This window comes from Delphinus delphis, chromosome 6 (assembly GCF_949987515.2).
Source record: "Delphinus delphis chromosome 6, mDelDel1.2, whole genome shotgun sequence".
NCBI classification, from domain to species: domain Eukaryota; kingdom Metazoa; phylum Chordata; class Mammalia; order Artiodactyla; family Delphinidae; genus Delphinus; species Delphinus delphis.
The window spans coordinates 44090780-44103387 of record NC_082688.1 but is presented as its reverse complement, the minus strand read 5'-3'; the positions used below and the strand labels follow the sequence as shown (position 1 = coordinate 44103387).

Sequence of the window (12608 nt, the reverse complement as noted above, 5' to 3'; positions counted from 1 at the left end):
AGGACGTTCAGAGCTAGGATGAATGAATCTTCGGGGCACTTGACTAGAACCAGCTTGTAAATCTTTTTAGTCTTTCGGGAAGTGGCGGTCAATTAATACAAATCCATGAGGGAGGGGAGAGAAGGGGGTAAAACCTCCACACCGGGGCTCTCTTCCCAGCCCTTTGGAAAGACTCGCTTTTGCTGCTCAGGACCCTGGAGGCTACAGCCTGAAGAACCCGGCGGCGCTAGGACCTGGTTGGCGCCTGGCCGTGGCCGCTTCGGGCGGGCGGAGGAGGGAGAGGAGGAGGGAGATGTGGGAAAGGAGGGGTGTCGAGCGGGGCGGGGGGAGTCATTTATGCAGAGAGGGTGCTGCTGCCATTGCCACTTACACTCCCGGCGCGCCGCTCGGAGCCGGAGGGAGCGCGGGGAGAGAGCTAGCGAGCGCTCGGAACCTGGGCCAGCAGAGGGGGCGCCCGGCCGCTGCCTGCACCGCCGCCTCCGTCGCGCTCGGGGGCCCCTGGAGGAGCGAGGGCGAGTCGGAGAGTCCGGGAGCCGAGCCCGGCGAGACCCAGCTGCGGGAGGGCGCCCGCCCCACTCAGCCGCCTCCTGCGCCCGAGCCGGGGAGCGCCGGCCGACCGCCCCGCGGGCCGGAGAGCTGGGAGCACAGGTCTCCGGAGCCCCAGGGATGGTCTAGGAGTCGGCGCGAGGCTCGCTGCTCTGCTCCCTGCCGGGGCTCGCCGCCTCCTGCCGATCGCCCAGGGCTGCGAGCCGCGGCGGCCGGGGGCTGCGAGCCGGGGCGGCCCAGGCCGGAGAAGTTAGTTGTGCGCGCAGCTTAGTGCGCGGAGCAAGCGAGCGACCGAAGAAGCAGCGAAGCGCCGGGGCCATGGGCTGGGGGGGCCGCTGCTGCTGCCCGGGACGGCTGGACTTGCTGTGTGTGCTGGCGCTGCTCGGGGGCTGCCTGCTCCCCGTGTGCCGGACGCGCGTCTACACCAACCACTGGGCAGTCAAAATCGCCGGCGGCTTCCCGGAGGCCAACCGCATAGCCAGCAAGTATGGATTCATCAACCTAGGACAGGTAAGCGCTGGCTGGTCGGGCTCTCGGCCCTGAAGCTGAGAGGGCAGGGGCGGGGGCTGGGGGGAGTCGCTCTGGTCCCCTCCTCGTCAATCCCCCTCCCCCCTTCCAGATGTGCTCTTGCAGCTGTTGCCCTAACTCTTGAGCGATGCTCTCGCGCTCTCACACACACGCACACACACTCATTCGCTCCCCAAAGTTGCTGGGGTTTGTGTTTTGTTTGCTTGTTTCTTGCAAGTCACGAGGCATAGGTAGGGTCTCTGGAAGAATCGCGAATGTACATACCCTCCTGGTGGTTTCAGACCCTACCGGAACTTTTGCAGTGGAAAGTCGGGGACCAGTGGGCTCTTTGGGGGGTAGAGAGTAAGCGCGCCCCTGGTGCCGGCTCCCTGCGGTTTCTGAGAGCTGGTGTAAGGGGGAGGCGGGGAAGGGAAAGCCTTTCCTGCTCGGACCTGAATTTAGTCCAGAAAGAAGTTTCCTCTTCCAGTGCGGAGAGAACCGCTGGGACTGGAGCTAGACTGGAGGAGGGAGAGAAGAGGGGACGGGACCCGGCGTGAGCAAAGGTTTGAGGGGAGACCTCCCGGCTTCTTCGCCTCGCGAGCTGGATCCGCGTGGGGCTCCCAACTGGGGAGTCGGAGGGGGAGGTGGGAGAACTTCCGAGACCATCGACGGGGTTCTGCTTTGGAAAACGGCGAGTCTGCGGAGGCTCGGTGGGGCGAGAGTTGGGCGGGCAGCGGGGCGCGGGGCTTTGGTGGGGTGCCGTTCGCGGGCTTTGGGCAGAGCTGCCCGGCTGGGGGACCGTGAATTGAGTGGCGTTACGGGGAAGATTGGAAGCGCAACAGATTTGGAGATACCTCCGCACGGTCTTGGCTTCCTCGCTCTCTTTCCTGCAAGAAATGGGGTGACAAAGGCTGTATAAGCGGGTCCCAGAAAGTGCACCCCCATCCTTACACCCCTCCCACTCGTTTCTCCCGGCCTGGCCCGAGGAGGGGGCCCCGGCCTGACCCTGGTGAGACTTTGCTGGGGGAGGGAGGCGAGGGTGATGGGGGCGCCCTCACAGCAGACGCGCTTGTGGGACTGCTGCGTCTGCACGCGCCCTGCCTGCCCTGCCAGGATGAGGGGAGAGGACGGTGCCGGCTGGGGCCACTGGAGCAGGAGAGCACAGACGATTTCTGATGCCGTCGAGCTCCATGTCCAGGAGCACAAGTGCTCTAGCACGGGGACTTTCGGCTACCTGGGGCGCGGCACCGAGAGCAGGCGGATCTGCTGTTGCCGCATCTAGAAGGAGCACTGGGGGCATCGGGGGAGCGGGAGGTCTTGCTGCTCTTTGTGGGTCCAGAGGGAGGGCGTGTTGCGGAGAAGCCAACCTTGTGCAGGGCTGAGACCAGGGCAAGGGGCATCGTCTGTATCCCCCGTCGCCAAGACGAACACACACCAGGAAGGAAGGAAGGGACAGCCAGCCAGATTTTCTTGCCTGAGTGCCTATCATCTTCAGGAGAGTTTCATTCTAACGGCTTGGTAGGATTCTACCTGCTTCTTTTTTTCCTCTGGAAGAAAACATTGAGTCTGTTCAAGTGTTTTTACACGAGCTTGAAGTTGGGTGCTGCATGTGACTGGAGAATGTAACAGGAAAGGCTAACAATAAAAGTAGTCATGTTAATAATCTTTCCAGATGCATCACTCAGGTTCAGCTAACATTGAGCATCTCTCATAAAACAGGCATATTTGGAAGAATAGTTCTTGACCATACACTTATTTCATAATCCACAAAATGACCGTTTTTGGTACATATTACTTCACATACAGCAACAGGGAACCTAATACTCTGGAGAAGTTGACCCGCACAGGGTCACCCAGCTAGACAGTGGTAAGGGCATGATTCAGACCTAGGACTGTCTGGTCCAGGCCTACTCATGCTTGTGAGGATGGGGGAGAAGGAGGAAGTAAGTAAAATCCCCATTTCCCTGAATTCTGATTTAGTGGCTCAGTAGACTGGAAGCAAACGTCCAGTCTTAATTCACAGATACTTAGTTCAAGCCGACCTGGACTTCTTGAACCTGAGAAGCTTCAGGAATTACGAAAGCAGAAAGATCTGTATCAAACTAAACTCATTAAATAGAATTTACACATTTCGGAGCCTGGCAGAGTGGGGGAGAAGAAATTGTCACAGAACCCACTCGTGAAGAAGCAAACATTGCAGTATCCTGCAACCTGGCCTGACTTTTTACAAAGGGCCTTCTAGTGGAGATCCATGGATTTTCATTTAAAAAGTAATACTAAGAAAGTTTACATACAAATAGCACCAAACATGATTTGTTGTGGGTTTTTACGATGCCGGTGAGGAAACTGAGTGCTTACAGAGCTGACAGAGAACCCCTTGAACTCATGCCCTAACCAGTGTAAAAAGATCAGCTATTCTTACTGTGTAAAGCATTTCCTCTGTAGATCAAAGGAGCGTAACCCTAAGCTAAGTCTTGCAGGTGGTAAATTGAGTTCACACATGCAATATCATTGCACTGTAAGAGCCATCCTTTTGTTATTCTTTCTTTCCATCAGTAAACCAGCTGTGGTTCAGTTGAGGGCAGTAATTTATTTGCAAATGTCTCTGGAATGCTCTCCTATTTTTACCCTTTCGGGCTTGCGGGGGGGGGGGGGGGTCCACCTTATATGTCACAGATTGGAACTGAGACCTGTTATTGTTTCTAAAGCCATTTAATGTCCTGGTAGTATTTTTGATATCTTTCTATATAATATTTTAGGTGAATAAGGCAGTGACTTTCCACCACAGTAAAGGTACGGTTTTGACTGTCTATTCAGAGTTTCAGTATCATGTTTCGTATAGCATCTTAGCATTTAAAAGCCACCAGAGGTAAAATTTCTGGCCTGGAGATTTCTACAGAAAAGAATAGGCATGCCTCTCATGTTCACGAAAGATAGGAAATGGAGAGTAACACAAGAGCAAGTAAGCAAGCAACAGGCAGAAAGGACATACTTGACTTCCTGGAAAGGAATAATAATGAAGGTTTTCTTGTCTTTGGTTATAGAAATAGTGCTTGTTTTGGTAGGTTTTCACACAGTGTTTATATTTTGTGAATGGTTATGCCTCGAAATTCTGAAATTCTAGAAACCCCTTCCTTTCTTCCCCTACAAGCCCGGACTCCAAGCCCTCTTAATATTTAGTTCGACCTCCGTACCCCAGGTGGCTGAGGGTAGGTACGTCTGCCTGTTGGCCTGCACAGGGATGGAAGAACAGGCCTAGTTCTTCCTTCCTAATCGTGTGCTCTGACCCTTTGAACTAGCGGTATAGTGGTTAGAGGATAGAAAAGACATAAAGGAATAAGACCTGACATAATGTTAATTGTGAACCTTTGTTTGGACAAAATCTACAAACCAGTAGGAATTCACTTCTGGTTATTTGAACCCAGGGAGGAAGGTCCTCTGTAAAGGTTGTTTGCAGTATGCAACAGCTGTATTTATCCTTCTGTGAGGTGCTTAGAATCCTTGATGCCAAATTGAGATCACCTGGAGCAAAAAACCCCTCCCCAAACCTTGTAACTTATCTTGAGCAAGAGTCCAGAAAGATAAAGCCAGCTGCAAGCAATACTGGGAAAAATGTTTTACCTGGTGTTGCCATTGAGAGCATAGACTTGGAAGCTCTGCAGATGCCACTTGCAAGGTCCAGGAAAGCAGGAAAGTCACTGAACTTAATGGAGCCCCTGTTCCTTCCTCTGTAAAAGGATAAATCTCTAGATAATAGAGGGAGTCGATTCTGTGTTGCCCAGCATATAGTTAAGCTTGCTGTGGAAGGTTTGTTGAATCTGAATCTGAAATAAGTGAGATTCAGACTTTATTTAGATATGGAGAATGGAAGACATTTTTATAAAAAGCAGGAAGATGCAACTCATTGAAGGTCAGGAAAATACATTTTTGATGACCAAGTCAAAAGAGCTAAATCAGAGCTTTGTAGACAGGGAAACTCGTTTTCCACTTCAACTAACAATTTAAAATAGTTTAAAAATAGTTTTCCATTGGGTTCTAAACAATTCTGGCTGATTTCCCGTGGCAGTGCTCCCTTCCCTGGTTGATCTTTGTCGTAGCCCATTAAACAGTATAGGATAAGCTCAATGGAGATGGAAGAAAGGGACAAAAAATATCTGAAGACAATATTTTATAAAGCATCTTACCTTGGCATAGTATGATAGATCATATTTGAATTCATATTTCATTTAATTCTGAATGTGGTTTACATGAGGAAGGTTAGAAGAAGCTTTTTCCAAATCAGCAGGAAGAGCTGCTTTAGCAGGAAGAACCTTGTTCAGCAATGCCCCGAAGGCCTCCCACTCTGCTGGTTAGTTTTGACCTGTGAGTAATGTGGGTTGCTTGAAGTGCTGGTAAACAGTGGAGAGTGAGTTCTGGGTGCTCACGGATGGCATTAGAAATAGGGGATGGGGCTAGTCCGGTAGGTTGTATGAGAGTGGACCGTCCTGCCCTAGTTATATCCTTAGGCATTTGTAAATGGATGTGGGAGTCCCAGGTTGATCCTTGTGTGATGCACCTGCCTTTGCACCAGGCAGGAACCTCAGCTCTGACCTCCATGCCCGAGAACCTTAGCTTTGACTTCTGCTGGCCACTGTCACATGTGTAATTCTCATGAGTGGGGGAACCATTCATGAGAAGAAGCAGTTCAGGGTGCTTGGCCTGATGATGGTGGGTCTGTTGCTTTAACCTCATAGACTAGGAATGGCTTGTATGTGGCCATTGGGATTTTCGGGGTCTGTTTGAATTGAAACACTGCATTTTTGTGAGCCCCAAGGCAGCTGAATTTGCCTTATTGCTATCTTTCATGAGTTTATATCCAGAGGTCCTAACTGTAAAGGTCAGCCAGAGAAGCAGGGTAGTGTGCTGGGAAAATGTCCAGCAATGTCTAACTCTTTGGTTAAGGGAGGGAGTCCTGACCCAGAAACATCCCCTGGGCAGGGAGGGGAATTTGTGTTGTCGGTTCAAGTTATGTGAAGCAGTGTCTGGGTTTCCCCCAAGGCTTAAGTATCTCCCGGCATCGCTCTGGCTTCTGACTTTATCACTTGGCTAATTCAGGTTGGATTAAATGACAAAGAAGCCGACTTTATCTTCATGGGTGGTAAAAATGAATGCTGATACACACTCATGCGTGCTATAAGATACATATGTATGTATCTATGAATTTCTATTTTTATCAAAGTTAAATTTGCACATAGTTTAAAGTGAAATTACTCATGCAACATTCTCACTAGTTCAACCGATCACATCTCTCCATCTAACTGTACCAAGAAGGAACAATCCATGCCAATAAACTCTTCAGTTTAGGTTAACGCTGGGAGGAAAAAGAGACCAGAAAGAAAACCAGACTGAGTCAGAAGGTTTGAGTGAAACTTCAAACCTTTTATTTATTTACCAACCTGACCCTCAGTGCCTGATTTTTCACGTTGGGGACCTTAACACCTGCGCCATCCACCTCACAGGGTTGCTGTGTTATCAAGTGCCCTAATAATGAATGTGAATATATAAATAAAACAAGACATAGGAAGCATTATATGATCTATAAGGACTCCACGGAGATGCAAAAGCTGCTCAAAGGAAAAATAAGAGAATGCCAGGGTTCCTGGGGGTTTCTGTAGTGGAGCACTGGTGATTTTGTAAACTTTATTTATTTATTTATATTTTTGGCTGCGCGCGGGCTTTCTCTAGTTGCGGCGAGCAGGGGCTACTCTTCGTTGCGGTGCACGGGTTTCTCCTTGCGGTGGCTTCTCTTGTTGCGGAGCACGGGCTCCAGGCGCATGGGCTTCAGTAGTTGAGGCTCATGGGCTCTAGGGCGCAGGCTCAGTAGTTGTGGCGCACGGGCTTAGTTGCTCCGCGGCGTGTGAGATCTTCGCGGACCAGGGCTCGAACCCATGTCCCCTGCATTGGCAGGCGGATTCTTAACTGCTGCGCCACCAGGGAAGCCCGTGGACCTAGGACATTTTTATCCATAGCTACTGTTAAGCAAGACAAGTACTAATGGAGCCACAGGCAGTGCGGTATGGTTCAGTCCCGCCTGGGAGGAGTTCTCTGGTAGCTGTGTGCATAATGACCTGGAAGAGGCAGAGAGGCTATTGTGTTGGGAAAAGTTAATTGTTAACAAACACAGAACCTGTGACAATGGAAACAGAATAGATTTGGAAGCTCTTATACAGGTGGATTCAACATGGCTTGGTAACCAAATGCCAGTGGAGGTTGAGGAGAAGGGAGAAGGTGAAGAGAACAAAGTTTATAGCCTGGGGACCCGGAGAATGGGGACTTGTCTGTAGAATGAGGGCAGTCTGCTGGGAGCAACATGGTAGGTTCAGCCTTAGTGTTGTTGGCAGGTAGAGAGTCATGCAGATGCAAATGTCCAGTAGGAAGAAGAGAATTTAGGGCAGGAAATAAGTGAAGACTGGCACTCACCACCTCAATATAAGTGAAACTGTGGAAGGGCATAGGATGCTAAGAAGTGAAGCACAAAGAGAGAGGAGGGCTGGGAACACAGCCTGAAGCTGGGGGTGATGGAGATGAATGGTTCTCGAACACAAAGGGATACTGTTTTTGAAATGATAGACCACAGTGTCCCAGCTTTGAGAAAGATGGTAGGGCTAAAATACAACCTCCATGGAGAAGGCAAGGGATAAAGGGAGTAGATGAAGGGGGCAGGGAGGCCCTGAAGATACAGAGTCAGAGAGCCACAGAGCATCGCACTAAAGAGAAATCCTGTAGAGAGAATCTAGGAGGTGAGAACTGAAACACGGCGTAAAGAACTGGGGACAAGGAGGTTACCCGTGCTCTTAGCACCAATGCTTGATTGAGCAGTGAGGGGGAGTTTCATTGCACATCTGCCTGCCCACCTACCTTATCTCCCTTCATCTCATCAATGTCCTGGAGTATTTAGGATCATAGGTCTAGAACCAAAAGGGTTTGAATCCTAATACTGCCACTTCCTAGCTGGGCTACCCTAGGCAAGCATCTTAAGCTCTCTGTGCCTAAGTTTCTTCATGTGTGAAAAAGATCTAATGGTATTTTCCTCATAGGGTTGTTGTGAGGATTAGTTGAAAGTAGTTAGAATGGTGCCTGGCACGTACTGCATACTCAATAAATGTCAGTTATTATGTCTTGTTCTTTTTTTCAACCAAGTTATGCTCAGTTTCTATATACTGTTTTCACTTAATGTTGTATTATGAGCCTTTTCCAATGTTACTAAATAATTTTAGGCAAATTTTAATGGCTGCATAGTCGAAGGTACCATACTATCTTGTAATTAGTGTGACCATAATCGTATTTTGGCAGGGACAGCACTGGTTTATGCCTACAGTAAATCAGTTCACCTCCATTAAGTATTTTTTATATCCCTTTCACTTTTCAGACATGTCTGAGTTTGGCAGAGAAATGATATGGTCACCCTGATTGCATGTGTATTTGTGCGTGTGTTTGAGTGTGTAATTGCATATCTGTTCTTCCACTAGCTGGGAAAGCAGGGCTGTGCCTCATTCCTATTTGTGTCCCCAGCACCTAGCCCAGTGGGTGGCATAGGAGAAGCACAGTGAGCCCTTGGGACAGGAAGCATAAAGGGTGCACCTAGAGAGGAGTAGGTTTGGAAAGGAAGAGGGACATTGGTGCCTTGAGCCTAAAGAAGAATGAAGGTGAATGGAGATTTAGGGAGTTCACACTGGGGAGGAAAGGAGGTGAGCGTGTGTGGACAATGGTCTGGATCTCACTGTCGGTTCTGAGGTGAAGGTCACCTGCAGAGAGAGGGGGAACTGGGTGAAATTGGTGGCCTGGTGCTCCAGGGCTCCTACCAGAAAATTCTGATAGGAATTAACGACCTAATTAGTGCCTAATGAGAAGAGTTGCCAAACGGCAATGGCAGTAGCTGCTTGTGCATAGTTATTGCTCAGTAAGTAGTGGTTAAGTGAATGAGTGAGAAAATGAACCAGTCTATATTGTTCTGTGCTTTTGTGACTAATGCTCAGGAACCTGAGATTAGATAAAGACAAAACAGGGAGTTAGAATGTATCAGAGTGAGAGAGAAGGGAACAAGAGACTGTGGGAAGCTGGCGGTGACGGAGATGAATGGTTCTCGAACACAAAGGGATACTGTCTTTGAAATGATAGACCACAGTGTCCCGGCTTTGAGAAAGATGGTAGGGCTAAAATAGGACTGGGGAGCCAAAGGAATAGGGCAGGTATAAAGGTTCAAAATAAAAATGGAAAGCCTGTTTGATAAGAGTGGTAGAAGTGGAAAGATGGGAGCCGTCCCAGAGGGTAATTTTCTTTGTAAGCTCTAGGTTAGAGCTATTCTGCATGATAAGGTCCAAGGTGGGCTGACCAGATAGAGAACAGGTGAAGGCCAGTGGACTGGATGGGATCAAGAAACTGTGAGGCTGTGATATTGGCAGGGTTATCAGCTTGGATAAGATAAGGATTCCAAGTATTTTGTGCTGGTGTACTCACTAGGCAGATAAACACGAAGTCTGCCCCATACTTCAATTCTCCTTGGATAAATTTAGGTATTATCTCTACTTTACACATCTGTGCACTATTATTTGCACTGCAGGTCCTGTATCAACTTAAGGGATAAAGATAGATTCATGGGGGATTGCTTCCCAAATGAGCCTTCCCATATTTGATTTAAAAACTGAAGTTTGCATTGAGCGCTGAATATAGAGGGAAGAGTGTAAACAGAGAATGTAAAGCCAGAAATAATATTTAAGGATGATTTAAAAATGGTATATATGATGTCACATTTTATGTTTGCCTCTATCTTAAGTCGTCATGTAGCCTACTTTCCATTATAATAAATAATTATACCTATAATTTATTCACGTCATGTATTCTGCCCTTCACATATATTTTTTTATAGTATAATGATGTATGTTCTGAACATGTTTTTTATGTATTCTTAGTCTAACTTTACTGCCTTGTAAGAATATGGACATATTTTAAAATGTGTTTTTTAAATTATTTATAAATTGCTCTCTGTATAATATTTTTAGGTTGCTGTCTACAATACTAGATTAATCTTGTTTGCATTTATATGTGAATCTGATTGTTAGGTTAGGGTTAGCACCACAAAAGAAGCATGAAGTTTCTAGTTGAATCTTCTGTGCATTATCTAAGGGGTTAATTCTGTCCTGGGAAAATTACATTGTGGATACCCTGCCAGCATTGAAACTGGTTAAGATTTATTAAAAGCAAGTCCTTCCCTGCTGCCTTTCCCAGTGTGTGTGTGTGTGTGTGTGTACACACATATATATATATCATATATATTTGTACTAAGTACTTAGAGCTGATATTTTTGTAATAAGTACTTAAGGTCTGGTATTTTTCTACTCTGAGAAGCTCTTACAGCTGTAAAAATATACCAGTTCTCTCCATATCGATGTTCCCAGGCTTGTACCTTGTTTTCACTAGTTGAAGTTTCTCAACCATAATAAAACTGGGCAGTGCTCATGAGTTTGAATGCAGTGCAGGGAGGGAAGACAATTTCAGAGCCTTTAATCTTGTAAGCATATATCCGTAACTACAAGTTTAGAAGTTTACTGCTTACTCATCCTGGACCTATTCTAGTTGCATTTAACTAATTTTTTTTTTTCCTGTGTGTGTGTGGGACCCATTCATCAATTTCAGAGTTTTTCAAGAGAAAACTAAATTGTAGGCCACTTAAGATTTATTATAGCCTAGCTTCCAGCAAAACCTTTTTTCTTTATTTTTTTAACCTTGGGGCATCTTTCCATTTGGTTAATGCTCATGAGCCAATTTACCAAATGCTGCATTCTTTGACTCATCGTAGGATGATGTCATTGCTTCTGGGCTAGTTGGGCAATGCTGAGAACCAGTAAACAAAACTCAGGGCTGAAAACAGGTGACTTGAATTCTCCTCTAGGTCCTGCCCTGCCACTAATTTGCCACATACTTATGAACTGGTCATAGTTTTCTGTCTTAAAGGATTCGTTTTATTCATTGTTTTATTTTAAAAATAGTTATTGAAGGACACCATCAAGAAAAGTCAAAAGACAATGCACAGAATGGGAGAAAATATTTGCAAATCACATCTGATGAGAGCCTTGTATCCAGAATATGTAAAGAACTCCTACACTCAATAATAAAAAGACAAATAACCCAATTAAAAATGGGCACAAAGGATCTGAATAGACATGTCTCCAAAGAAGATATACAAATGGCCAATAAGCACATGAAAAGTTGCTCAACGTCATTAGTCATCAGGGAAATGCAAATCAAAACCACAATGAGATACTAATTCACATCATATTCACTTAGGTTACTATAATCAGAAAGACAGATAATCACAAGTGTTGACAAGAATGTGGAGTGGGCTGCCCTGGTGGCGCAGTGGTTGAGAATCTGCCTGCCAATGCAGGGGACATGGGTTCGAGCCCTGGTCTGGGAAGATCCCACATGCCGCGGAGCAACTAGGCCCGTGAGCCACAACTACTGAGCCTCCGCGTCTGGAGCTTGTGCTCCGCAACAAGAGAGGCCGCGACAGTGAGAGGCCTGCGCACCACGATGAAGAGTGGCCCCCGCTCGCTGCAACTAGAGAAAGCCCACGCACAGAAATGAAGACCCAACACAGCCCAAAATAAATAAATAAATAAATAAATAAAAATTAAAAAAAAAAGAATGTGGAGAAATTGGAACCCTCATACACTATTAGTGGAAATGCAAAGTGGTGCAACCACTGTTGGAAAACAGTCTGGCAGTCCCTCAAAACATTAAACAAACATAGAGTTACCATACGACCCAGCAGTTCCACACCTAAGTATACAGTCAAGGGAAATGAAACATTTGTTCACACAAAAACCTGCAGACAAAAGTTGGTGGCAGCATTATTCATAGGAGCCATAAAATAGAAACAACTCAAATGTGTATCAACTGATGAATGGATGAACAAAATATAGTGTATCCTTACAATGGAATATTCTGCAATAAAAATGAATGAAGTACTGATACAGGCTACAACATGGATGAACCTTGAAAACACTTCACCGGCTGAGTGAAAGGAACCAGTCACAAAAGGTCATGAATGTATGATTCTGTTTATATGAAATGTCCAGAGTAGACAAATCTACAGAGACAGAAAGTAGATTAGTGGTTGCCTAGGGCTGAAAGGATTGGGGGGTGGGGAGATGGGGGGACCGCTCATGGGTATGGGGTTTCTTTTGGGGGTGATGAAAATGTTCTAAAATGGGTTGTGATTTTTGCACAACTGTGTAACTACACTAAAAACATTTGAATAGTATACTTTAAATAAATATATGGTATGTGAACTTTATCTCGGTGAAGCTGCTAAAAAATAGTTATTGAGTACCTGTTGTTTATCAGCCATTCTGTTAGACCCAGTCCTACTGTATCTGTCTTTAAATAAGGTATCTGCTCACATGGGGCTTATAGTGAGAGGAGCCAACCTATGAGGCAGCCATGAAGTGAATAAAATAATTTCAAATTATGATAAGTTGCTATTGGAAAGCTAAATACATTAGTAGAGTAAAAAG

General features: G+C 46.5%; 1 protein-coding gene across 4 annotated transcripts in view; it reads left to right on the top strand.

Moving 5' to 3' along the window:
- Positions 1 to 359: 359 nt before the first annotated feature.
- LOC132427286 (proprotein convertase subtilisin/kexin type 5) overlaps positions 360 to 12608 on the top strand; it is a 405656-nt gene continuing 393407 nt past the window's right edge. For all 4 annotated transcript variants that reach the window (XM_060014607.1, XM_060014609.1, XM_060014610.1 and 1 more), the window contains exon 1: positions 360 to 1056. In XM_060014607.1, the coding sequence (XP_059870590.1) occupies positions 865 to 1056 (192 nt within the window). In that variant the 5' untranslated portion in view covers positions 360 to 864. The remainder of the gene's footprint in view (positions 1057 to 12608) is intronic.